General features: G+C 48.3%; 1 protein-coding gene across 1 annotated transcript in view; it reads right to left on the minus strand.

Annotated features, from left to right (window-relative positions):
• Positions 1-5,439: 5,439 nt before the first annotated feature.
• Positions 5,440-26,373, minus strand: part of COL20A1 (collagen type XX alpha 1 chain) — a 50,911-nt gene continuing 29,977 nt past the window's right edge. Inside the window, exons 22-40 of the mRNA XM_068150370.1 lie at positions 23,446-23,484; positions 21,145-21,283; positions 19,206-19,348; positions 18,728-18,837; positions 17,825-17,983; positions 16,063-16,140; positions 15,405-15,491; positions 14,582-14,635; positions 13,535-13,630; positions 13,006-13,059; positions 12,630-12,683; positions 12,245-12,298; positions 10,856-10,927; positions 10,335-10,370; positions 9,027-9,093; positions 8,319-8,507; positions 6,866-6,943; positions 6,537-6,692; positions 5,440-5,825 (exon numbers count right to left, since the gene is read on the minus strand). Of these exons, the coding sequence (XP_068006471.1) occupies positions 5,812-5,825; positions 6,537-6,692; positions 6,866-6,943; positions 8,319-8,507; positions 9,027-9,093; positions 10,335-10,370; positions 10,856-10,927; positions 12,245-12,298; positions 12,630-12,683; positions 13,006-13,059; positions 13,535-13,630; positions 14,582-14,635; positions 15,405-15,491; positions 16,063-16,140; positions 17,825-17,983; positions 18,728-18,837; positions 19,206-19,348; positions 21,145-21,283; positions 23,446-23,484 (1,679 nt within the window). The 3' untranslated portion in view covers positions 5,440-5,811. The remainder of the gene's footprint in view (positions 5,826-6,536; positions 6,693-6,865; positions 6,944-8,318; positions 8,508-9,026; positions 9,094-10,334; positions 10,371-10,855; positions 10,928-12,244; positions 12,299-12,629; positions 12,684-13,005; positions 13,060-13,534; positions 13,631-14,581; positions 14,636-15,404; positions 15,492-16,062; positions 16,141-17,824; positions 17,984-18,727; positions 18,838-19,205; positions 19,349-21,144; positions 21,284-23,445; positions 23,485-26,373) is intronic.

Consider the following 26,373-nt stretch of genomic DNA (forward strand, 5'->3'; position numbering starts at 1 on the left):
CCCCCTACTCCTTAGCTCTTGCTGAGCATCGCTCAGATCCCCTCTGGGGCTGCTCTTCTCCAGGCTCTCAGCCCCAGGGCTCTCAGCCTTTGCTCCTCACAGAGCTTCTCCAGGCCCCTCAGCAACTTTGTGCCCCTCCACTGAGCCCTCTTCAGTATTTTCCTGTCCCTCTTGAACTGAGAATCCCAGAAGTTGATGCAATGCTCCAGCTGCAGAAAGGCAGATCAGAGGAGGAGAGCTTCCCTCAATCTGCTGGTCACACAATTCTTCATGCACCCCCATCGACCTTTTTGGCCACAAGAGCATGTTCCTGGCTCACAGTGGACTTGTTCCCTACCAGCAGTCCTGGGTCCTCCCTAGAGCTGCTTTCCACCAGGTCACCTGTACTGGTGCAGGGGGTGGTTACTCTCCGGTTCCATAAAGAGCAGTGCTGGCACAACACAGGGAGGGAGGATGAGGGAACCCAAGCTGCTGCTCCTCTTTGCTTGTTTTCAGAATAGAGATACTCTGTCTTCAGAGATGCTAATTTATCCCTTTTCACATGCAGTGAGTTTGCTTATGGCAAGGAAAGGAAAACAATGCCAAACATCTTCAAGGTCTAGTGCATAGATGTACAACACAGCTGCAGTCTGCAGCCCAGGCTGCTCGTCGCAGAGGGGATTGGCAGGGCTGGGTTATGGTCTGTGCTGAGGACAGGCTGGGGTCACAGAGGTGGCCTGAACCCTCTCCAGTGCCTTTTCACATTCCCAGTCCACTGATAAAATAATCATGAAGGTGGAAATATTTTTGACCCTGGGCATTGCTGGGTCAGGAGCATCATATTGCCAGATCACAGCAATGCCCATGCTTGCTGTTCAGAGCTCCCACTGCAGCTTCCTCCTCCCTCTCCCAGCCCCAGGAGCACTGGAGCAGATTGTGCATGCACACTTTGGGCACTAAACCCACCTGCATTTCCCAGGTGTTTTTTTTCCCCAACTGTACAGTGAGAGTTCTCTAGAAACTGGAATTGTTTGGGGGCAGCAGAACTGATCAAGGTCTAAGGACACATTTAAGAGCCAAATACTGATGATGGCATATTGGGAAATTCATTAGGGGCATGCACAGGCTGTGCTATGTTCACACCAAAGGGACCATCTCAAACCTTCACCTTTTCTGCAAAAAGATGTTGCCAGTGCACAGTGTGACCTGCAGCATCTCAAGGAGAATGTGGCATCATGACAAGAACCGAGCAAGACCACCTTGCAAGGACATGGTACAGCCCCTGGCAGAGCCACCCTGCCGTGCAGGAGGAGAAGGAAAGAGCGCTGTGCACCTGCTCCATTAGCACATCCAAAACATAGGCATGATTAGGAGTGCTAAGCACCTGGTTGTGTCCTCGAGGGGTCACCAGGACTGCAGGATCAGAGGGTGTGCCAGGACAAGATGAGGAGTGACAGCTGAAACCAGTTGCATAGGTGTTACTGGTGTGTGGGGAGAAACTTGGGGGATGCAGGTCAGGGGCAGCCTTGTTGTGCTAGCATCAGAACATCTTCCACACAGCAGCAACTCCCTTTCTTCTCCCATGGCATTGGGAGTTCTCCAGTTTGAAGTCTGACTAAAGTCTTACTCTCTGCTTCCGATGTGCCTCCTTGTAAAATCTAAGGGAGAAAGGAGTAGTCAAGGCCTGCTTCTCTGTCTTAGCCAGGTTATTCCACCCTGGAGGTTGTTAAGGAGGATTCAATGAACAGAAACTGGAATAAAACTGGGACAAGAACTAGAATATAACTGTAGAATAATGAATAATTCTGCAATTCCAAACCCATGAAACACAAAGAGAGAAGGTTTTAGCATATGAAAGACTCCAGGAGAGTGCATGCAGCCAGGCTGCTAACATTTGCAGTGTTCTCAGCTCAGAACTCATTCCTAGGACTTGGCTAAGCAAGCTGACAACAGAATAGGGGTGAGGAAGCAAGACTGGGATACAGCAGGCACTCTAAAACTGCTTTGGGAGAGGCTCACAGCAAATCAGCTGCATCTGGGAGTGCACAAGTAAGCTGGGACACCCCAAAGACATCACAAAAAGCAGACACAGATGCTGATCCGGTTTACTTGTCAAGGAGAGATTGTGTCCTCACCATGATATTTCGTGTTTCCCCACCAGTACAACTCCAGCAATAGAAGACCACCACAGTATCAAAATATAACTAAGGTTGGAAGAGACCTCGAGGATCATCAAGTCCAATCTATCAACACAGACCCCATGACTAGACCATCTCTGGGGGCAGCCAGAGAGGGGCAGGGGGGAGGCTGGGGGCCTTAATGCAGGCCAGGATGCCATTGGCCTTCTTGGCCACCTGGGCACACTGCTGGCTCATATTCAGGCAGCTGTCAATCAGTACCCCCAGGTCTCTCTCTCTTTGGGAGCTCTCAGCCACTCTGACCCCAGCCTGTAGCTCTGCATGGGATTGCCGTGGCCAAAGCGCAGCACTCGGCACTTGGACTTGTTGAATGCCATCCCATTGGATTCTGCCCATCTGTCCAGTCTGTCGAGGTCCCTCTGCAGAGCCTTTCTGCCCTCTAACTGACTAACATCTGCTCCTAACTTGGTGTCATCTGCAAACTTGCTGATGACTGACTCTACCCCCTCATCCAAAGGCATAAAACCCTGAGAGTAATAACCTCATCTACCACTGTTTTCCTGGTTTTCCCTACATCCTTTTTCTCCTGGTTCCCAGTGCTCCCTTTGTTCTGGTCTTCTTTCCAGCCATAGGGCACACAAGATATTTTATCTGTCTGGCCTTGAATAGCCCCAGGCAGGAGGCAGCCACAGCCTTCCTGGACAGCCTATTCCAGGGTCTCAGCACCCTCCTACTGAGGAACTTCTTCCTCAGATCCATGCTAACCCTGCTCTGCCTCAGCTTCAAACCATTCCCCCCTGTCCTGTCTCTAGACACCTTTGCAAAAAGTCCCTCTGCAGCCTTCCTGGAGGATCCCTTCATGTACTGGAAGGCAGCTCTAAGGTTCCTCCCAGAGTCTTCTCCAGGCTGAACACCCTCAGCTCCCTCAGCCTGTCCTCAGAGCAGATATGCTCCAGCTCTTGGATCCTCACTAACAATTTGTGCTGGGCAGGGTCTCCCAAGCTCCCTCCACATCCAACTGTTGAAATCTTCTCTTTTTGCTGTTTAATAGCAAGCAACATTCGTTGCTGCATTGGGACACTCTCAGTGGCTAAAATCTCTCAGCAGAAATGATCCTTGGCTTCCAGGAGCTGGGTCACAAAGCCCTTGCACATATGCTCTGTGACAGCAGGTGGACTAAATACTCGTGATTTCAAGTAAATAAAAGCACTCATGGCATGAAGCTTAGTGATATAAATGTAGAAGTTGTTTGTGTAGGTTGTCTGTCTCCTAATCAATTGCCCTTCAGGGACCCAGTTTTGTTAAAGCCTGACCCTTCACTTGTATCTGAAACCATCAGACAAAGCAAACATCACTTGAAATGCTACCAAACAAACCAAATCCCAAAGGCAGGCAGTGAGGAGATGTCAGTAACTTCCAAAAAAGATTTGATACAGGAAACTCAATCAGCTCTGTCTGAAGCCAGCTGCAGAATCTAGATTGGAACAGGCAGAACAGCAAGTTCAGAACTGGCTGCACTGGTGTGAATCAGAGGAAGCAGAATTACTGTGAAATGCAGATGGTCCCCACTGAGCTTCTCACCTTCTCAGGCTGTGTTGGCTGGTTTCAGGACACACTGTTTTCTGTGGGCAGGGGACCACTCTTACCTCCTTGCTTTTCCTGCCCACTGCTCTGTCCCTACCAGGCTGGGGTTGATATCCAGTGCTAAATGCAGAATCATTCTGAACACAACTTCACCAAGTTTGGTAGGTTTGTCTTCAGAACATCTTCATTTTTCAGAGAATAGGGAAAACAGAGACCCAAAGCTCTTTCAGTTGTATGCACAGAGACACCTACAACCCCACAACACCTATGTGTCTGTCCCACCAATGCATCTTTTCCAAACACCACCCTCCCAGTGCTCTGTGTCCTTCAGCTCCTCTACCTCTCCTTTTCCTTCTGGCTGGAGCTTTGTGGCAACACTTCATCTAAGCTAGAAAAATACCAATTTTATATGTCAAAGCAGCTCTGGAAAGCTCCAAAGTGAACAGAAATGTTCCTGCTACCAGCATATTTCTATGCATTTTCCTACCTAATCCACAGGGAAATTGTGTCAGACTGAAACCATTATTTCTTGGGTGTTCCTAGACAATGATCATCCATTAAGCCAAGGACTACATTAAATACTTACAGGATACAGCAACTGTATGTTGATGTGACCCGTGTTGTAGGGTGGCTCCCAGACAAGTCTGACAAATCAAACATGCCCTAGCAGAGGACTTGGACTAGAGGTGCTCCAGAGGTCCCTTCTGGGATTCTGGCAGTTTCCTAATTCTGTAGGACTTTCCCATGATGACAAGGAGAAATAATGTTTGGATTCCTTCTGCAAGCAACCTGATTTTCTTAAGGTCAAACTCTGCTGTTTAGCTGACAGTCTACTTATTAAATGTGGATCTCTTTGCTGCTGAGTTTTCAAAGGTTGGCTATCACCCTCTGAGCACCAGCCACCAGTCTGCCAGGAGCTGCAGGGAGTGCTCATCCTGCCTAAGCACACAGGAAAAGGTCTGATGCTCTTTCTTTTCTTTTTGCCTCATAACCTCTTTGAAAAAATCTCTGCTGATGATTATTTGCTTCATTTTGCTTTTTAGAAAAGGAGAGGAAAGGTGGAAGAAGAAGGGAGAGAGGAGAGGGAGAAGGAGAGGGAGAGGGGAAATAAAAGAGGAAAAAATGGGAAAAGAAGAATTAAAAAAGAGATGTTTTGTTGTTCCAGGTTGAAATCACAGCCCAGTCACAATTGTTTCTGAAGCAGTTCAGGAGTGGTGTATCCAAGCAGAGCCCAAAGCAAGGATTGCAGAGGAGGATTTTGATCTGTATCTGTAGGGTTTGTTGTGATACATATTAGACACAGGCTCAAGCAAGGGAAGAGGTGTGACATGACAATTACCTCCGTGTCACACAGACAAAAGTCAGACCCAGAGCTATTCAATATTCTCCCTGATAAAATGCAAAGCACCTACTCAGGCTGCAGGAGGGAGAGATGGAAGATGATTAGGTTAATCCCCAGCTCCTCTCAGTCCATGGCTGTGCTCTCTCTGATGTAAGGCTTTGCTTGACAGCTGCCAAGCCCCAAAGCAGGAGGCTAAATGGTGAGGTGTGTCCCATCGTGGGAGGGTTGTCACACTCACTGAGGTGCTTATGTACATCACAACCCTGCGGGGAAGCCATCAGCATTCTGTCAACAACAGGGGTGGTCAGAATGGTGCTAGACTTCATCACCTTGTCAACAGAGGATGAAGCTTTGCTCCAGAGGATTTGCATCTTTGAGCATGAGGTTGCTGTTTGTCTCTGTGCTGGGGACCAAGAACAACAAGCAGCCAAATGGGCAAACGTGATCTGTAATTTCTGAGAGCTCAATACATGACTCCTTCTCCTTCCAAGGCTGTCAGCCTGCACCTCTGGCTCTCTCATGGGGATGGGACACACAATGTGACTTTGAACACTGTGGTTCTCTGATGCTGCAGGGCAGATGAATGACTCATCTGAATACAGGCTGCTTTGGTGGTATTAGGTGTTTGGTTGACTTGTCCATACAGAAAGGATGGGTCATTAAAACAGACAGTTAGTGTTTAGGTTGCTGCTCCTCCTGGAGTCAGTGGAGCTTTCTCCCAGAGTTTTTCAGGGCAAAGAAACATCTTCAGCTGCTGCACACCAGCCATCAGGGGATGAAATCTGTGTATGGAGAGGAGATGAGGCCACTGAGCAAAGGAATAAATCAGTGATATGTACTGAGAAGGAATCATAGAATAGTTTGGGTAGGAAGGGACCTTAGAGATCACCTAGTTCCAACTCCCCTGCCAAGGGCAGGGACAACTCCCACCAGCCCAGGCTGTTCAAGGCCTCATCCAGCCGTCCTTTGCACACCTTCAGGGAAGAGGCATTCACAACCTCCCTGGGCACCCTGTGCCAGTGTCTCCCCACTCTTGCTCTAAAGAATTTCTGTAAAGAAATCTCTGTAAAGCACTGTACAGAACAGCACAGTCTCAGATCTTTCCCCTTGTTAATCCTCTGTTCAGTGCCACTGATCTTCCTTGCCCAGATTTTGCACAATTGAGCCTCTATGAGATGTGTGTGTAGGAACTGCTCCTCTCTATCCACCATGGAGACATTGCTGAGGACATTAAGAACTGAAGGTATTTCCATGATCACTCCTGCTCAACTACTGCTGCAATTCTGTGTGTGCATCCATGAAGGATGGCTGAGGAGCAGCCAATCGATCTGGCTTTTGTCCATGTGAATCATCCTGAGTGCTTGGCAAAGGAGGCTTCTGCAGGGCTGGCAGTGCCTGAAGCATGAGCAAAAGTCTCTGCCTAGCATAAGGGGAGTAACCACAGAGAAGAGCTATAAAATAGTAACTTTAGTATTGAGGTAGTCAGAACTTACCTCTTCTACCTGCCCCATAGCACCCGGAGATATCACAACCCCCTGGATATCCAGACTGCCCAGGCTGCCCTCTGACACCAGGAAAGCCTTGAGGACCAGCATTCCCAGGGGTACCCTTTGGACCTGGTTTCCCCAGCACAACTTCTCCTGGTGGGCCTGAAGAAGAAATCAGAGAGGAATAATCATTAAGGTTGGAAAACCCCTCTAAGATCATCGAGTCAAACCATCCACCAGGAGGTCTTTTCCACCTTAACGTTTCTGTGATTCTTTGAATGTGGAGCTCCAGATGGCCCCACTGGCTCATTACAAAAGGGTTGTAGTCACTCTACCTGTTCTGCCTCTGGGTCCTCGGATACCTTCCTCATTGGCTCCAGCCATCCCTTTTTCTCCTTTGGGCCCTGGAGCACCTGATCCAAGAGAAGAGCTAAGTCTCACTTCACTGCATTTTACATTTCACCCTGAATTCATGCTCCTTCAGCCTCCCCACCAGGCTCTTAGTTGCTGGAGGAGCGCGACAACCCTTGCTATCATAGAGAAAACCCCTTCTTATTGACTTCTATCTGGTCACCCACCCCTTTTTTCCAGAGCAGCCATTTGTCCATGACCAGCAGAGCTCAGGCTGGCACTGATTTGCAGCCTGAATGGATGAAAATAGAGATTTTTCCAGATAGAAATTCAGAGAACTGGTCTGAATGTTTGTGCCCTGGCCTGAGTGTGAGGTCCAGTGCCCTGCTCTTCACATGGATCAGACCCATCACACAGCTGAAGTGTCTCCTCAGCCAAGCACTGGCCAGCTGGGATGGCTGTCTGCACATGAAACTGCTGTGACAGCAGCACAGCTCAGGGAAAGAGAAGCATTTTGACAAAATGCCATTGTTCACATCTCAAAGATATTGATATTTCGATCAGCTGTGCCCTTCAGGTTGTTTCTCTGTGAGAGCTGTCTTCTCCCATCTCCTTGCTCAGCAGGCTGGAATCATCTGCAGGTTGGTACATCCTTTTCAGTGACACTCTGAAAGCTCTGCAGATGCCATCTAAGGCTGAAGAGTGTCAGAGTGAGGAGTTAAACAGGAGGTCTCTAGTTACTGGGAGGTGCTGGGACTCCGATGAAACCAATGTTTGTCACTTTATTTTGACATATAATTACTTGAGCCACTGACAAACACTGTCTGCAAAGCCAGGCAATTCCTATTCCCATCCTGCACTCACTCAGCTCATGAACAGTAACTGATGTCACTTTCTGAGATGAGATTCATTCATTTTGTTTACTATTGTTGGGGGAACTACTGCTCCAGAAACTTCCTTCCTTTTTCAGAACTACTTCAGCTGCCTCAAGCCTTCCTTCAGTGTTTCCCAAGACTCATCATTTCTTCTCAGAGGTGATCTGTTCTACCACTATCTTCATCCAAGTGCTGTTTCTTTTCATTTTCTACAGGAAAAGCCTCCTGCCCCCTAAAATTAAATTATTCACCCCCCAAAATCTACACATGGTGGAAAATTGGCCTTGCTCTTAAAACAGAGCCTGCACAAGCAGTGAGCTGTGTCTGTCTTTTCCCTACTGTTTGAGCTAACTTAGGTTTCTCTTCCTAGAAGTGGGAAAGCGATGAGATGAGATAATGTCATGGATTCTCTTTGCAGTACTGCCTAAGGCACAAAAGCATTTAATTAAAATAGCAAAGATATAGCTCAAACCAAACCAAAACAAAACAACCAAACCCAAATAACAGCCAACAACCAAAAAAATCCCAAACAACAAAACTTCACAAACTCTTTTGCCCATACCTCTTTCTCCAGGATACCCATCTTTGCCTGGCTGTCCAGGGATGCCACTTTCTCCTCTTTCTCCGTTGCTCCCAGGGGGACCTGGAGGGCCTGGTGGTCCTGGTTGTCCTGGTTTTAATCTTTCTTCCCAAAGAGGAACTGGCTTCCTTGTGTGTTCATGAAGGAATGAGTCAAATTTCAACACATGAGCTGAGAAGGCAAGACAGCAAATGAATGTTTGCTTGGCTGAGAGAGTCAGGAAAAAGGACACAACCAAAGGATGTTCTCTAAAAAGGTACTTAAAATGATCAGGTAGTGCTAAGCAGCTGTCAGTCCAAAGTGAGAAAGCCAGAAGATGGGCAGCTGAATCATGATTTTGCTGCCTGACCTCAGGCAAACTGATGCTTCTCGTTGTGCATCACAGCACACAGGAGCTTTTCCAGACAAGCTTTGTCTCAAGAGGAGTCAGCACCAATCACCAAAAGAATAATTTCTTTCCAACTGCTTTCAAGCTTTCCCATTTCAGAAATAAAGGAGCCTCTGCACAGTGCCAAAGGGTTTTCCAGACACATGTTTTACTGTGCTAATGCCACTCAGTAAAATGAATGCAGCGCTGGAACCTGCAATGGGACATTTGCTCTCGGAGGAGCTCCTTGGGTCACTACAGCTTCAAGCTGTCACCAGTGATGGAGAGGTGCGAGCACCGGGAGCCGGGCTGCTTATACTCACTTTGAATCATCCTCTCACAAGCCTGGCTAACGACCTGGTAAATGGTGGCCAAGGACTGTGGCTCCCCCTGAAATGAGAGATTATTTTTAATTAAAAAGCAAGGCAGTATTAATATCTTTTCAAAAGGATCAATACCACAACACTCACAAACTTTCTGCCCATTCTTTTTGTCAGCTTGGGCTTCAGAGATATTAATTACTGTGAAGTGCAGCTTTATTTATCACCAAGCTCTGAAGCCATAAAATCGAAATTGGGAAACATCAATAATTGCTTTTCTCCTGCACATCAAAAAGCTCAGACCCAATCTCAGTAATTACCGAGGCTGCTAACGAGGGGAGAGCAAGATTCCCTCTCCAGTTTTATCAGAAAAGATGTTAAGGCTGTAGCTCAATGCTCTGTGATATGGAAAACATTTCATGTGATCAGATATCACAATATCCTATCTTTGCCCAAATCTTTAATGAATATTGATTATTGCTGTATTCTGAATAACTCACATGTGAGGAGGCCTTAGGAAAGTTGCAGTCAAGTGAGAAGAAAAGGCAACAAAGCTGCTTAAAAATCAACACTGGCCCTGTGGAAATCCCTGACTAACATGCTGTGCACTTCCAAAAATGATGGTTCCATAGGCATCCCTGGGTGGATCATCAGCCAGATCCCTTCTAACCCATTGGGAGAATAAAATAAAAGGCCTAGAGTAGGAGAAGGTGATGGGAATGGAAGGAGAATGTTGTTAACAATGGTAATTCTTAAGCATTAACTGGAGACAACAGAATCTCAGCCCTGCCTGAATCCTAATTCACATAAATCAATTTGGTGAGGAGACTCAGACTGCTGGAAAAACATAGAATTTCTTTTTGGTCAAAATTCAGGATGAGAAGAACTTCTTCTTGCAGGAAAGTCACCTTCAAAGGCAGCATGGATCTCCTGACCTCAAAGCCTCTGTGCCGGTGCATGCCAGAGGATTGTCACAAGCGAGTCCCCTCCTTGCAAGACATCAAACCAGAGCAACTCAGTGAAGTTGTGTGGGTTTGGTTTTTCCATCCCAGCAAAGAATAGATTTTCATTTGGAATTTCTTCCTCGTTACTACAATGGATGTGAAGGACTCCTCTCGGCTGCTGCAGGAGCATTTATACCCCACCAGTGCAGGTGCATGGAAAGGCTACAAACTGTAGGTACATGAACTTCTGTAACGCTAGGAAGGTTTGAGTGATGCTTGTGAGAATATCACGCAAAGCAGGGCACCGCATCCCCTCTTTTGGGTGTAGGACACAGAGACAGCACTGCCTAGCACCACAAAAACTCACTTTTTCTCCTCGTTCTCCTTTTGGACCAGGGAGCCCCTGTGAGGATGGGAAAGAAAGAATAAAAGTAACCATAAAGCAGTGGTTGGAGCAGTGACACAGAGCACTATCAACAGGGATGCAGAAATTCCTCAGAGGCAATCTTAGAACAGATTTCCCAACTTAGCAGGTAGGTTTTAACATCTGAGAAGAAATAACTTCAACACCTACCCCCCAGGCTGCCCCTACAAGCCCAGCGCTGGTTACTCCAGCTCAGGACTGACTCTCTTGGCTTTATTTAGTATCTTACCCCGGACATTTTTTTGGATGTTGGATTTTGTGGAGCTAGTGACTCCACAGAGAGCAAGGGAGCTGGGGTTGGTTAAATGGTTTCTCCACAGTTCAGTAGCACAGGCTTTGCATATCCAGACAGCTCCCTAAGAAGGACGAGCTTGAATTAAAGCTCTCTGAGGGAAGGAACAGTTTGTTTCCACTCAGTTCTTTCATGTCTTGGCCTTCTTTGAGACTCAAAAGCAGAAACTTACTGTTGGCCCAACATCACCTGGAGGCCCCTTCTCTCCACTGCTGCCTCGAGAGCCTGCCACTCCTTGGAAACCCTACAGACATTAATTAGAAGACACAGATAAAGTCCAGTTACTTCATAACTTTCTTCTTTGTCTCTTCAAGGCTGACATCTCCCTACAGCTCCAGGGGCACCAGCAGTCTGAGTTTCGAGGACTCAAGCAAGGTTACTGTAGCCTTCAGGTTTATGTCAGTACCTTGTCCAGCATTAAGAGTATAGCATGCATGAGTCATGTCCACATAATTTCCTATTGCTGTCTGAATTATGATCAAGCCAGCAAAGCTGAGCTTTGCCAGCAAGTTGCAGTGTGTTTTTTTTTACCCTACAGGATTTAGATCCTTCATTACAGATTCAGATTTCAGCATAGCCCAGAGCAGAATCCTTTCCTTCAGCCTCCTAATCCCATGCTGATGTTTTGTTTTCCCTCCAAGACCTGTGTTTATCTCTAAGACTTTACAACAGTCACAGCAGCACAGAAAGTGGAAAGTGTCTTCTCTGGCCACCTCCTCGTTGTGAATTTTCTGTGCCCTTTGGACCCACAAAGGGAAGATAAAAAGAAGCCAAAAACAACCAGCAGAAATACTTTCTTTTGTAATTTCCCAGCTCAATAGCAATGAGCAGCTCTTCTGATCAGTGAAAATTAAATAAGGCTTCAAGGCAGCACCAGAGCAGCTTTCAGAGCCTGCCCTAAAGGCTTCAGAGCTTTCCCCTTAGTTAGAAAGCTGAGGCTCAAGCCTTTTGATTCCACATCTTCCCAGGATAAGCAAGCCCAAGTTATGAGCGGACTTGAATCTTAGCTCCCATTAATGTCTAACTTCAGCACAACTATTGTGTCTCCATCTTAGTTCCTCAGAATTCAGCAGAGAAAATCAGTAACTACCAGCTCCACCACTCATCATCTAAACCCAAATTTGGGTCAGTTTCCCCTGTAAAATGAAGTGTAACTGTTTTACAGAGCTCGGAAGGGCTGTGGTGCCTTCAGATCAGCAGAGATGGATGTAAATCAACAGGTTCTGCTATCCTGGGTACAGCAGAGTGCAAACAGACCTATCTAGATGTTTTTTTCTGGACCAACAGGTTCATCTTCTTGTGCTGAGGGTCCCAGAGCAAAACCAGAATCTCTTTGCAAAGTCAAAGCTTCCTCAGAACTTGCTAGAGGAAACCAAGGTTTTCCTTCTTACACTGCCAATGGCAGGGAAATTGGACAACTATTCAGTGTGCCAGGCATTCCCCGTGGCACCCCAAGAAGAGCTTCTGGTCTGACACCTCTGGGTGACAGCTGGTCAGCAGAAACCACAAGCCCCTGCTGGGGAAGAGGTCTCAATATGGCTCACTCAAAGCAAGTACTCACCCTTGGTCCAGGAGGTCCTGGAGGCCCAGCTGTTCCTTCTAGCCCTCGCACCCCCTGCAAAGCCAAATCCAGGCAGTTATCAAAGAGGAGATTCAAAGAGACCTAGGAAGCAGCCAGGCGTTTTTTCCCTGAGCCTTTTTTAACCCAGACTTGCTAGGAATGGGTAAAAAATGCATCTGCCAAGCAAGCAAGGATGGTGGCACCTGGTCCGTGCCAGCACCTGGTCCAGCTTGGCCAAACCTGAGATGACCCCATGAGGGTTTTCCCCAGCTGCCCTGGCTTTGACCATTTGCATGGCACTGAGTGCGTTAGGAGGTTTCAGGTCTCTGCTCACAGCAGAATTTTAAGCACCCACACAGGAAAACTCAGAGAGGAGATACTTTACCTTTGCACCTTGAAGACCATCCTTGCCTGGAGCTCCCTGCACGCCAGGAATGCCCTGCAAGTCAGAATTGCTGGGTTAAGCTGGCATCTGATTATCATTGCCCTAATTCATCTTGTTACAGGGGACATAAGCAAAAGGTGGAAGAAGAAACAGTCCTTCACTAAACAGAGCAAGCCCACCTTTAATTCCATGGTATCATCTAGCTTCCAGGCAGGTCTGTGTTTGTTTCACCAACTGACTCACTGATGCCATCACTGGAGACAGTGATTCTCCAAAATGATAGTTCCCAAGCAGACAGCAGCAACAGTTGTATGGCTTTCAGTGGGAAAGATGGCAGAACTCTGAGACAGTGAGAAGGCCTAGTGCCTACCCTTACCTGCATGCCAGGGCTCCCAGTGTCTCCTTTCTCTCCTTTAATTCCTGGTGGTCCCTTGGATTCAAACAGAAGGCCACAGTTAGACACACTGCAGCACCCCTCAAGAGAAAGAGCTCCCTGCTGCTCCACATCCCACGTGGTTCCTGCTAAATGTGGGGCTAGAGGATATTTTACAAGCCCAGCATGTGTGTAGGGGTTCCACCATCCCATGGGGTAGCCTCCACCTCTCCTCCTTGTCAAGGAACAGTGGTGATTGCAAAGGAAAATGCCTGAATACTCCACTGGGCTGTTTTCATTTAAGACACATTAGGGAGAGTCTGGACAAAAGCAGCTTTGTGTCAGAATGACTAAGAGTAAAGTCTAGGCAGCATGAAGAGCATTGTCATCACCTCTCTCCAGTGCAGCTGCTCAGCTGTCAGTAAGGAGGATGGAAATGCACAGATCATGGGGGGGCTGCCTGCAGACTCTGAGGCATGTTCCAGCTGCACAGACCAAGTGACCAAAGCAGGCAGTAGAAGAGATCACATACCACAGGACCCTGAACCGTGATTCCTTGGGAACCTGGAGAGCCTTGCTGGCCACTGGGACCTTCTGGCCCTACTTGTCCAGGTGGGCCTGGTTCACCCTATATCCAAAGACATGGAATCCATCAGGAGAGAAAGCAATTACTGGCTGCTCTCCACATGGGCTGCACTGCACAACCCAGGTCAGAGTGAATCACCTGCAGGATTCAAGATGAAGTCAGGGCAGTGAGGGCATCTCTAGTAACCTCAGCTACCTTAAATCCAAGGATTTGGTGTATCTCTCATGGGAGAAGACAGCATGCTGCAGATGGCGCTTTGCAAAGTATGGTTCACCTTCCCAGGGAAGGTGTCATTGCTTCTATTCACAGTGGCCATAGAGCAAAGAGAAGTGTTCCTCAAGCCATGGCTGAGATCTGCATCCATTCTCATTCCTTCCCCAAAACCACTCCCTTGTAAGGATGCTGCTTTCCCAGATGTCCCCCCAAAGAAGAGGCCCAGTGGGCTGGGCTGTCTCTGCCCTGCGTTGATCACTGGAGCAGTGAGGACTTGCACTCTAGTCCCCAAGGTCTGGACATTCAGACCCATCCGTTCCCTATGCTCACCTCAGAGCTGCTCCTGAAGGCTTTGTGTGATTCTTGCTCAGCTTTGCTCCTCACACTGCTCTGCCCCAGAGCAGTCCCAGTCTGTCTGGTTTGGAGGCTGGGCAGCCAGAACAAGCCCAGCACAAGGACTGACCATTTCCCATCAAGGCTGCTTTCAGAGACCATTGCTGACCACACACATCACATCAGTTCAGCACAATCGAGCTCATCCTCTCAATTTTGCAAAGCCCATCTCAGCATTTAATTAGTAATAAGTGACCCCATTCTTCTCACTGTGTTGGTTCTGAAGGCTCTGTTTGGTCTCTGCTTGGTGCAGTAGACAATCCTCAGCCTAAGGAGACCAGGAGTAGACCCATCCAGCTGCACTCACAGAGGAGTCTGCACTCCTGCAGCATTCGACACGGTCTGAAGCAAATGAAGCCAGAGGTAGTGCTGGGTATCAGGACTCACCTTGGGTCCTGGCTGCCCCTGCTCCCCTTGAGGTCCTCTCCTCCCAGGGCTGCCCTGCCAGCAGGACACAAAGCTGCTGTAATCAACATCATCATCTTTATAATAGTGTAACCAGGAGCCTAGGGGACAGAAGCTGGCCACTGCCCACCTACATAGACACTTGTATGGCTCCTTCTTAACCCAGAAACCAGGGAGGAAGGTTTGTAGTGCTTGGGGGGCACTTTTTTGTTTGGTTGGTTTTGTATTTACAAAGAATTTCAGAGCTTCCAACCCATGAAATCTGCAGACACTGAGGGTGGCATGTTTTCCTCTCCTAAGAGGATTAATGCGGTACCAGGAACTGCTCAGCCTGTTCCCAGCTGCAGCTGTTGTGTTGCCATCTTGCCACCTCCCTATTTCATCAACATCTGAAATCTGAAGGGCACCTCTCAGCCTTGCCCTGGCATGAGGAGGACATCACAACTTCCTGAGACAGGACAAGAAGAAAGAGCCTCAAGTTGTACCAGGGCAGGTTTAGGTTGGACATTAGGAATAATTTATTCCTCACAGGAGTTGTCAAGCCCTGGGCCAGGCTGGCCAAGGCAGCGGTGGAGTCCCCATCCCTGCAGGGATTGGATGTGGTGCTGAGGGGCAGGATTTAGTGGTGGGCTTGGCAGTGCTGGCTTGATGATTGGACTTGATGGTCTCAAGGGACTCTTCCAAATGATTCTATGCTTCTAAAGCCTCAGAGCCCCCCATGAGCATTATCCTCATGCCTGACATGCCCAAACAACATGAAGCAACGGCAGTGTCTGCAAAATACTATGTGGAAAGGTAAACTTACAGGGGGACCTGGAGGTCCTGGCAAACCTGGGTGGCCAGAAGCACAGGAGCAGGCAGGAGCTAAGGTAGGGCAGGTCTCCTCATCCCTCTGAAATGAAAGCAAGCCAAAGTGGCAAGGGCAGGATGGGTCACAGGTAACACTTTCAGTGTTTTAAAGTCCAGTCTTTCAGCTGGAGAGAAGCAGAAAGTTTCTTTCCTCCACTGAGAGATTTCTGTGTGCAACTGAGTGATTTTTCTGTCAAATAACAAAGTGAGGCAAAAAATACAAACCAGCCCTGACTGAAATTTGCATAACACAGACTGGGAGATAATTTTCTGCTTGCTAAGTATTTATGATCCCCACATAGCAACTCTCTGTGTCAAGAAGAAAACCTGAGCAGAAGAGCAGGAGGATGATGTGACTCAGGGCTGGGGTCTCAACAAAGCCATAGGGCTGCCAGGGCTGCTGCCACAGACGAGGTCATGAAAGGAGGAACAGACACTGCATCAGGGTTTGAAACAAACAGTTTTGTTCACTTCACCAAGAAATATGTAATTGTTATTCCCCAGAGGGGGAAACATGGCTTCCCTCTTGAGTCTATCAAAATCATTTGCAGTGTCACTTCAATTCCATCATCCCCAGCTTCCTATCAATTAGCAGAGTCCTCCCTATGCTTTACCAGTGCAGGGAGATCACAGCATCTGTCTTCTTCTGCCCCTACACTGCTACAGATGATCTGCAATGACTGCAGCTGGAACTGTGGGGAAAAGAGAGATTGACATGAGAGTAGCATTGGCACACAGGGTACTTCACCACACCTCATGATGGTCAAGTGCTAACAATCATAGACTCACAGAATGGGTTGGGTTGGAAGTGACCTTGAGGACCATCCAGTTCCAACACCCTGCCATGGGCAGGGACACCTCCCACCAACCCAGGTTGCTCAGGGCCTCATCCAGCCTGGCCTTGAGCACCTCCAGGGAGGAGGCAGCCACAGCCTCCCTGGGCAGCCTGTGCCAGTGTCTCCCCCTCTCACTGTAAGAATTTTCTTTCTAAATCTCCCCTCTTCCAGCTTAAAACCATTGTTCCTCACCCTATCACGAGGCCTTGTAAAAAGTCCCTCCCCAGGTTTCTTCCCCCTTCAGGTAGGTTCAATAATCCCCAGTGTTGATTTGACAAGACCCATGTAGTCTCAGCTATAATTATGCCCCCAAAAAGTATCCCCAAGTCTTCAGGTAGTTTGCAAGCCCTCAGGTCTCCAAGCTTGTCTTTGAGCAAGTCAGCCAGCAGCTTCACACCAGCAAAAGCAAAATCTCCAACTGACTCAGAATCCTACAGCAGCAGGCAGGTTCTCAAGCGATTGGGCTTCAGCATCAACACAATGTGAAAGCAAGCCTTGCTTTGCTCCCCTTAGGGGCACAGAGATAAGAGTAAAGGTGTCAGCAGCATTCCCCAGGACAAATGAGATCCCCTCCCAGGAAAGCCCGATCTGTCTTTCTCATCACATCCCTCACAACTGCCTCATCTTCCTGCCCTGATTAAGAAGGAGCAGACACTGCACAGAGCCAAACCAAAATAATGAGGCAGAGAACTTTTTTCTTTCCTTGACACCATTTTCCCATCTATTTTCCATTCCACTCCATGCATTTAACAATGAGAAACTGTGGGGCCCAGAGAGTGTGCCATGCAGCATACAGAGATAGATGAGCCCCATGGATCAAGCAGCAGTTAAAGCTCTCTTAAATTAAATGAGGTTCCACAATAAGCAGTAATGAGACACTCTGTCTTCTCCAGGACAGCTGAGCCATGGAAGATGTGGAACTTTGTTGGGCTTGAAAGGTGGTGGCAGCAGGGATGGCACGAAGCCGTTCATTACTATGCTACTTCTGTCCAGCTGAGCTGCTAGCAGGGAGAATTTGGGAGGGATAAGGACAGCAGATTCCTGCCCTCTCAGTCACAGGCTGGGGATCAAATTTACTTAGGAGATGGATAAATGCTGCTAGCTCAGCTAGTCCCAAACAGGCTGGAGACAGACACATCCAAGCCTGTCACTGGCTTTTCCCAGTGTCACTTGGAGGGGGCTGATGTGCTCAGCATCCCCTTGCAGAGGCAATTCCCAAATGCTCCTGTCTGCTTCAGTACCTCAGTTCAGGATCTGTCCTTCCCCAATCCCCACATGATGCAGCCAGCTGAAAGCACCTCTGGGACGTGCTCCTGCTGTTGCCTCTGATCACAGACCTCCAAGAGAGGTGGGAGGTGGAGGGGGAAAGCTCATTAAAGCACCGAGATCAGTGGGATCAGGACGTGCGTCACAGCAGCACTCAGAGGCACTCTGAGCCACAGGGATGTGAACTGCCTCTCCTCTCCATCTGCCAGCCCCTGCCAGCTCCAAATTGAAGCCTCCCTTCACTTTCCCACAGCCTGTGCCGGGGGGGACTCACCGATGCAGACCCACTCCTGGGCCCTCTGGTCCTTGTCACTTTCCCCAGCATGATGAAGCCAGCGGTGGAGATGCTGCCAAGGCTCTGGATGTGCTTCTCTGCTATTTTCTTGCAGTCCAGGTAGAGTTTGACCTTGAAGTGGCTTACAGCCAAGTGCACCTGGGCGGTGGGTGGGAAGAGAGGGGTTGGAGCTCCATGATGAGCTGTGGAGTCTTTTAAAGACAGCAACACCTCTGCCCAACTCCCAGACTGCTGCTCTTACCGGTAGTGTGGTTTTAATGAGCACATGGATCCAGGGGGCTCAGGAATAAGTTTTGATATGTGCTGTGTCTGCTGGGCAACACTGCACTTTTCCCTGATAGTGCTCTCACATGTCCTTGGCAGAAGCCTTGCTGGAGTTGTGGTATTGAATAATTCAGGTTTCAGAACTAGTTAAATGATGAGACTGCCTACAGATACAGGTAGAAAGTGCTCATTTGGGTGGAATACCTTTGACATGAGGACACAGCCACAAACACCCATTGTGAGGGACAAGGTGGCTTTCTCATAGGGCTTGGGGTTTTTTTCATCCTCCCAGAACTAAATGGTTATCAAAAATCCCAAATTCTAAAACAAAAAGGCTGATTTTCCATATCTTCCTGGTTATTAAAAACCCCACAGTCCTGGAGTTTCTGGGGGAAAAGGAGAGGAACCCATAGCTGGAAACCACATTTTGAACACAGGATGAACCTTAATCCTTTACAATGACAAACTTCAGCCATCACATGGGTTTGGCAGTCCCTAACAACCTGGATGCAAAGCATCTGTTCCATCACTCCTCACTTGAATCATCACCCCTGATGGCATAACACTCCCAGCCTGGGGTGAGATGCCAAGTCATGTTTCTCCTCTCTTGATAAGGACCTTATGAAAGCTCCCATAGAACAGCTTCTTCACTTCCTGCTGGTCAAAGGAGACTTCCTGTAAGTCAGCCTTGTAGTCGTGATTGAAATAGGTCAAGGTTTTCTTACTGGCTACAGGGAAAACAGGAGAGATAACAGCTCAGAATTAACAGACAAATATATCGAATAATAATAAGTAAATAGGGTGAAATTAGGTGAAAGCCTTCGCATATTTTAATGAAACACTTCTAAACAATGGAAAATAATATGATGTAAAAATAAATAATGTATCACAAGTGGACTAAAAATGGCAATAAGTCTTTTAACTGCACCGTGCAGCATTTAAAATGCAATGCTGGCTGCACTGAGGAAGCTCAGCCAAAACCTCTGCTCTGTAACAAACCCATTAAAACTTCCCAAGTGAAGGCCACAATGAGCTCTGCTGCCGACAGAAGTGACTGCACATATCTGAGTGTAAGGTGTTCAGCAGGAAAGCTTACGGTCAAGGTTAAGACCAAGAAGGGGCTGGAAGTCCTCGTCTGTAACCTGCCACACGGCAAAGGGCTCCTTGGGGGTGTCAGGCAGGAGGCGCAGGAGAATGATGATGGTGTGCTCAGGTGGGATTGCAAAGAGGTGCACATCACTGGGGAGAGACAAACAAGGAGAGCATCAGTGGCTTAAAGCAGTGAGAGCCAGCAGGCAACACAGAATCACTGAACCACAGGGGCTGGAAGGGATGTCTGGAGATCATTGTGTCCAACCCCCTGCTAAAGGAGGGTCACCTAGGGCAGGTTGCACAGGAGTGCGTCCAGGTGGGTTTTGAGAGTCTCCAGAGAAGGAGACTTCACAGCCTCTCTGGACAGCCTGCTCCAGCACTCCCAAAGTGGTTTCTCATCCTACAGATAGGGCCCACCCATGTGTCTTTGTGAAGGTGGCCTGGAACAGTTTCACCCTTGGGAGCTGAGCATGATACACCAGGAGAGAGCCTGGCCTCCATTTTGTGCATCCTTTTCAGACTGTTGAAGTTAGAGCTCAGTGATGAGCCCTCAAGGACCTTTCCCTCATGCCAGGGTGGAGACCCAGGTGGAGCAGCCAGTGTCAGTCCATCACTGCCAGAGATGCCTTGGGGAATGCCAAGGCACACAGTGAGTACAGCCTTAATGCTTTTCAAACAGAGCCCAGTGACAGCTTACAAAACATCCCTGATAGGCTTCAAACCACTCCCAGGTCTCCTTTTAAAGAAGGACGACCAGACATCATGTATCATGGGGTGAGCCTTTGCTGAAATCAGTCCAAATGCTTTTCAGGGATACACAAGTGCACACAGAAGTCCCCTCCAGGCCTTCTGCAGAATCTAGGCTCAGCACTGGCCATGCAGTGATGCCCATCAGCAGCTGCTGGCACAACCCAGCTCCCCCTGCAGCTGCTGCTAAAGCCATCAGGACACACTGGATAGGAGCAGCGGTGAGAGATGAGTCAAAGAGGAAGGTCACATTGGTTGTGCCTGAAATACCTCTGTAATCTGAAGCAGGACACCTTTGCATGGACACATACACAACCCATCAGGCATCTTTTCAGCACTGATTCACAGATTCTTAGTCCCCTGTCTGCTTCTGGAGGAGTCATGTCCTTGGAAAGGCATTATAGCAGCTGACCAAAAGGTTTTGTCCATTGTTTTCCAAGTATTTAAACCAAAGGGTTCTCTGAGTCTCCCCTGCTTTGTTTACTGCAAGAAGCTTTGCTGCTTTAACCCAGATCGAGCTGAGCCAGGGTCTCAGCAACTAGCTTTCAGCAGTGTAGCACTGAATGTCAGGAGTCAATCCTGAGCACAGCTGTGAAAAACGAGTGAGGTCATGGGAGCTGCCTGGCCTGCTTGGGACTATGTGGAGAAGCTTCTCATGCAACACAACAGGGCCAAGTCACAACCCAGAGTTGATGGGTTATTCCCCCTCATTAACAAGGATCAAGCTGCAGAGTGCAGCTATGAGACCATAGCATCACAGAGTGGTGGGGGTCGGAAGAGACCTCTGGAGATCATCTAGACCCTTGTAAGGCAGAGTCACCCACAGCAGGTTGCTCAGGATTTGGTCCAGGAGAGTTTGGAATCTCTGCAGAGAAGGAGACTCCACAACCTGCAGCCTGCTCCAGTGCTGAAGCCAGGACTCAAGGTGTGGCCTCACCAGTGCTGAGTACAGGGGGCAATCATCTCCCTGGTCCTGCTGGCCAGACCACTCCTGATACAGGCCAGGAAGCTGCTGGCTGCCTTTGCCACCTGGGCACACTCCTGGCTCTCATAATATTTATGATAGCATCTTGAAGTTGGCAATAGGGCCGCATCATTCATCCACAAATCAATGATCCGCCTTTGCTGTGAGCGTGGCTAGTGTATATGTAAGAGGCTGGTGATGAAGATGCCACCAGTCACAACCCCATTCCCACCTGGTCCTCTGGGTGAGCTGGATGTCTCTGAAGAGGGTGAAGGTTCGGGAACCAGTGAATATGAATGGGTCCATAGCTACCCCCTTAATGGAGGCATATTCCTTCTCCACTAAGCCAAAAATTTCCATCATATCAAACCCTGGAATAAAGCAAAACAGAAAAATAAGTGATTAGAAAAGAGTGCAGAAGTAGTATGATTGAGCAGTGGGTAGAGTTAACCTCTAGCTTGCACAAAGAAGGCAACTATGGCAACACAACACCCACTGCAAACCCAGTGCAAGCCTGGAGGGTACTCCACAAGTGGTAGCCAAGGAAAAGAGTTTGTGTCTGTACACATTTGCTGTAACTTCCTCCTCCTGGAGAAGAGCAGACTAAGGATGGAGACTTTCACAACTGTGCTTGCAAGTCTTCAGAATGAGAAACAAATGGCAGAGCAGTTACTCCAACCATTTCTCCTTTGCAGCTAGATGCAAACATGTTATCTTCAAAAGCCATGGAATCAGCCCAGTAATTGCTAGCAGGGAGAGAGAATTATTTCTGTCTGAAATGCTTTATATGTAAGAGGCAGAGAAATTAAAGGAGAGCTTTAAAGTATGAGCTTCCCCATGACTCTCTGTTTTCATGTGACACCCAAGAGTGACCTGCCTTATGTGGTCTGCAGAGATTCTCCCCTGACATCCCTGACATCGCCTCCCTGCACGTGCAGCCTCATCTGATTCTCCCAGCTCATCATCAAAGCTCCAAGTCATTTACTCATTTCAGTTTCCTCTTCAGTAAGACAAGATCTTGCAATTGGGATTCTTTTTTCTCAGCTTATCTGGGTTTGCAGCAGGCTGGGATGAAGGAGATAGCTCATTCTGCAGCAAATGGGAAAGCTACAACTTCATTACAATGTGGTGCTCTCAGTTTGTGTTCCCTCACCCCTTCATCGGTTAGAATATGCTGCAATTTCTTGGCTTGAGTTTTTATTTTGCCCGAGGGTTGGTCCAGGGTGATTGGAGGTCTTTTGCATTTTCCAATACTACTAGGGAGGTTGCCAAGAGAAAAGACCTACTTGAGAGCCATTTCTCTCTGGTATGGAGCCTCTGGCACTGGAAGCTCCTTTAAATCATGAAGGAAATATTGTTGTGTAAAGACTGAAAATAAATGACAAACATATTGTAATAGAATCATCTTGTTATCAGGTTGTGAATCTGCCAGGGGATGGCTTCAGTGAGCTGCTGAGGAAATGGGCTGCTCTGCCATCTTTGCCAAGGAGAAGGAGAGGACAACATTTGTCATGGCTTTATGATTTGATTGCTTTGGCTTCTGCATCCACGGACAGAGCAGCAGCCATTGAGAGCCTCCCAGGTGGGGAGGCACATCCCTGTGAGCTGGGAGCAGAGCAAAGATGAAGTGACTCAGTCACAGAGTAACAGCAGAGCTGAGAACTGAAGCCAATCTCACCCATATCACAATCTTCTCTGGGAAGGAGGAGGTGATACCAGCTCATAGGCAATTGCTTTCTAAGGAACAAATACACACAACAGCCCCGAGAGAACAAGCAGGGGTTACAGCACAGACAGGGGAGATAGGAACTTTCTACCCTAGAAAAGTCACAGAACCACGGGGTGGTGAGGGTTGGAAATGACTTGTGGAGATCCCCCAGTCCAACCCCCTGCCAAAGCAAGGCACCCACAGCAGCTTGCCCAGGATCACAATGGCCATCCCTGTTGCTGAGCACCACTGACAGGAATCTGACCCCAGCCTCTTGCCCCCTACCCTTTAGCTCTTTCTGAGCATTGAGCAGATCCCCTCTCAGGCTGCTCTTTTCCAGGTTCAAGAGCCTCAGCTCTCTCAGCCTTTCCTCATCCAGAGATGCTCCAGGCCCCACAGCATCCACAGCCTGACTACAAGAGAGCTCTTTGGGTATCTGTACATCTTCTGGAGGATACAAATGTGATCTTGAGACAGACTGAGAGTTTTCCTTAAGGACTCTATATGAGTTAGAAACTGAAATACTCTTGAAATTCAACAGCCATTTGAAGCCTGGCTTCCTTAAGCCCAGTGAGAATCCTGGCATTGGGCAGTAACATCCAAGAGCAAGAGCTGATGGAACGGTTGGAACATACCAGTGCAGTTAGTGCAGGATATTCTTCAAACTCATAAAGGATAGTTTGCTATTTCAGTTCTCAGATTTTCCCCTTCTCCCTCAGGACAGGAAAACCGTTTCCCTACCAGCTCAGATTCCTCAAAAGCCAGACCCAGGGAGTGTTTCCACATCCCAGCCCAGCAGCACTGAGGGTTGCTATGCCACTGTACCTCGCACGGAGCCTCTGGTGGAGCTGATGATGGGGCAGGCTGTGAGACAAAAAAATCAAAGGGAAAAATTATTAGGGGAAACCAAGATGCTAGGGGATTATGGAAGCAAAATGAAGACAGTTCCTCCAAGCAGAGCAATGGAAAAAGACACCAAAACTTAGACTATTCTGTAGCCTACATCAGAGCCTGGGCTTTGACCTTTTTGGGTGGGGAAAGAATTTATATGTATGCAGACATGAAGGTTATTTCTTGGCTAGCTCATCACAAAAGTAAAAATAGTCTTTCATCATCAAACCTCTTCACAATCACTTTCTTCTAACTCACCTGGCACCTTTCAATACAAGATACAAGAGAGCAGCCTGTCCTGCAAGTTCTCTTTAAAAAGAGACTTCAAAACACTCTCATTTATTTTTCAAAACCAGTGCTTTCACTGTAGCCTCTGCTTCAGTGGAGTTACGAAATCAGGAAAGATGTCTGCAGTTCCAGATTTTGAACCTGTTCTTGTGCTGAGGGCACCAGGACTGGAGGCAGGCAGGGTCACCCTGGTTAAGAGGCTCAGGTGAGGGGGGTTTAGCAAACAGCACAGGGACACAACTGTCAATTATCTGCTGCCATGTAAATCCCAGGCCATGGATGCCAGATGGAGCTGGGACGAAGGGAATGGTTGACGCAGAAGGAGGAACGTCCCTGAGCAATCAAGGCCACTCGACAAGATGAGCTATTTCATAAATGCTTTTCTAGGTCACCAGGATAATAGAATCCAGCAGATCATTATACCTGAGGCTTCATTACAGCCCTGCTACTGCTGTTGTTGCATCAATGACGTTTCATACCCGGCTTCCAGTTTTCCATACCTAACTTTTGTAAAACATGTGAAAAAGGGAAAAGGGGGAGGTGTGTGTTTGTGTCACTCTCCCTCCCCGAGGAACCTGAGATTCCTATAGGAGTTTCAGGCCATTCTTTATGATTGAAATACATCAAAGAAAGGGCTCCCAAAACTATGGCTTTGATAGCCATGGGGCTGCTGATGTAAAAAGTTAAACCATAAAGCCTTACAAGTTACCATGACCTCCATCATTCGCCCTGAGGCATAGTTTTGTACATACACCGCAGATTCCTCTTGAGTTGGGTATAAAACTACTGAAGGGATTTCTGGAAACTAGTGAAGAAATCAGTTACTGAATCTTCAGCCTCCAAATCATCTCTCTGAGCTTGACCAGCGGTTGGTTGAGGAGCAGTGTACTGCATCCAGGATGATCTTAGGCTCAGCAGGGCTCTGAGCAACATAGAATCATAATATCAGTCAGGGTTGGAAGGGACCACAAGGATCATCTAGTTCCAACCCTGCTGCCACGGGCAGGGACACCCCACACTAGATCAGGCTGGCCAGAGTCTCATCCAGCCTGCTCTTAAACACCTCCAGGGACGGGGCCTCAACCATCTCCCTGGACAACCCATTCCAGGGCTTCACCACTCTCATGGGGAAGAATTTCCTCCTCACATCTAGCTTGAATCTCCCCACTTCCAACTTCATTCCATCCCCCCTGGTCCTATCACTACCTGAGATCCTGAGCAGTCCCTCCCCAGCCTTCTTGTAGGCCTCCTTCAGATACTGGAAGGCCACACCTTGAAGCCTTCTCCAGACTGAACAGCCCCAACTCCTTCAGTCTGTCCTCACAGGAGAGGTGCTCCAGCCCTCTGCTCATCCTTGTGGCCCTTCTCTGGACACCTTCCAGCACCTCCACATCCCTCTTGTAATAGGAGCTCCAGAACTGGACACAGTACTCCAAGTGGGGTCTCAGCAGAGCTGAGTAGAGGGGGAGAATCACCTCCCTTGACCTGCTGGCCACAATTCTCTTGCTGCAGCCCAGGATCTGATTGGCTTTGCGGGCTGCAAGTGCACATTGTGAGCTCCTGTTGAGCTTCTCATCCACCAGCACCCCCAAGTCTCTCTCCTCAGGGCTGCTTTCCAGCCAGTCACTGCCCAGCCTGGATTTGTGCCTGGGATTGCCTCCACCCAGATGCAGGACCCTGCACTTGGTCTTGTTGAACCTCATGAGGTTGGCTTGTGCCCACCTCTCCAGCCTGTCAAGGTCCCTCTGGATGGCCTCCCTTCCCTCCAGCGTGTCTGCTGCACCACACAGCTTGGTGTCATCAGCAAACTTGCTGAAGGTGCACTCAATGCCCCTGTCCATGGCACCCACAAAGATGTTGAACATGATCTAGAGGAGGATGACCCTGCTCACTGCAGGGGGTTGGACTACCTGACCTTTGGAGCTCTCTATGATCCAACATCTACAAGCTGCTCTCTCCCTTCCAGAAAGCAACCAGCTCTCCAAAGGTGAACAATTGCTCAGAGCTGAAGTACAACAAAGAGAAATAAAGAAATCCACCTCAAGTCAGATAAGTAGGCTGTGAACTTGCCTCTTCACCAGGTATCTAACTTCCCTGCTGGAGAGTCTGGGAGCACCTTCTGACCCCTGCCCAGACCACTTCTTGCTGACATCCCTGGCAATCTTCACCTCCTCTCCCGGGCTGGAGGCACTTGGATTGCCCACAGCTCTTTGATCTGGCAATGCTCAACTTAGACAAAGCATATCAGAGCCAGGGTGAGGATCCCTAACATTGACAGTTTGCACTTCTGCTTTGAAGATCTTTTGTAGCCTTTCCAGCCTGGAATTCCTGCTGCCTTGTTGTTCTCTCTGTTGTTTGTTTGGGGGGGGGGGGGGGTGTTTTGCTTTTGTCCCCAGCCAAATGCAGTTCTTCACTGTACAATAAACACTCGCTTCTGCAACATCAGATCCTTTCTCTCCATAATTTGGTTACATCTGAGTATTTGAGTGTTTTATTGCACATCCAACACTCTTCCCAGCATTAGCACACATCACGTCTCCTTCCTAAAGAAGTTGCTTTCTAAAACACAGAGAA

The sequence above is a fragment of the Melanerpes formicivorus genome, unplaced genomic scaffold (genome assembly GCF_026170545.1).
Source record: "Melanerpes formicivorus ecotype bairdi unplaced genomic scaffold, bMelFor1.0.p_v2 SCAF_19, whole genome shotgun sequence".
Taxonomy (NCBI): Eukaryota; Metazoa; Chordata; class Aves; order Piciformes; family Picidae; genus Melanerpes; species Melanerpes formicivorus.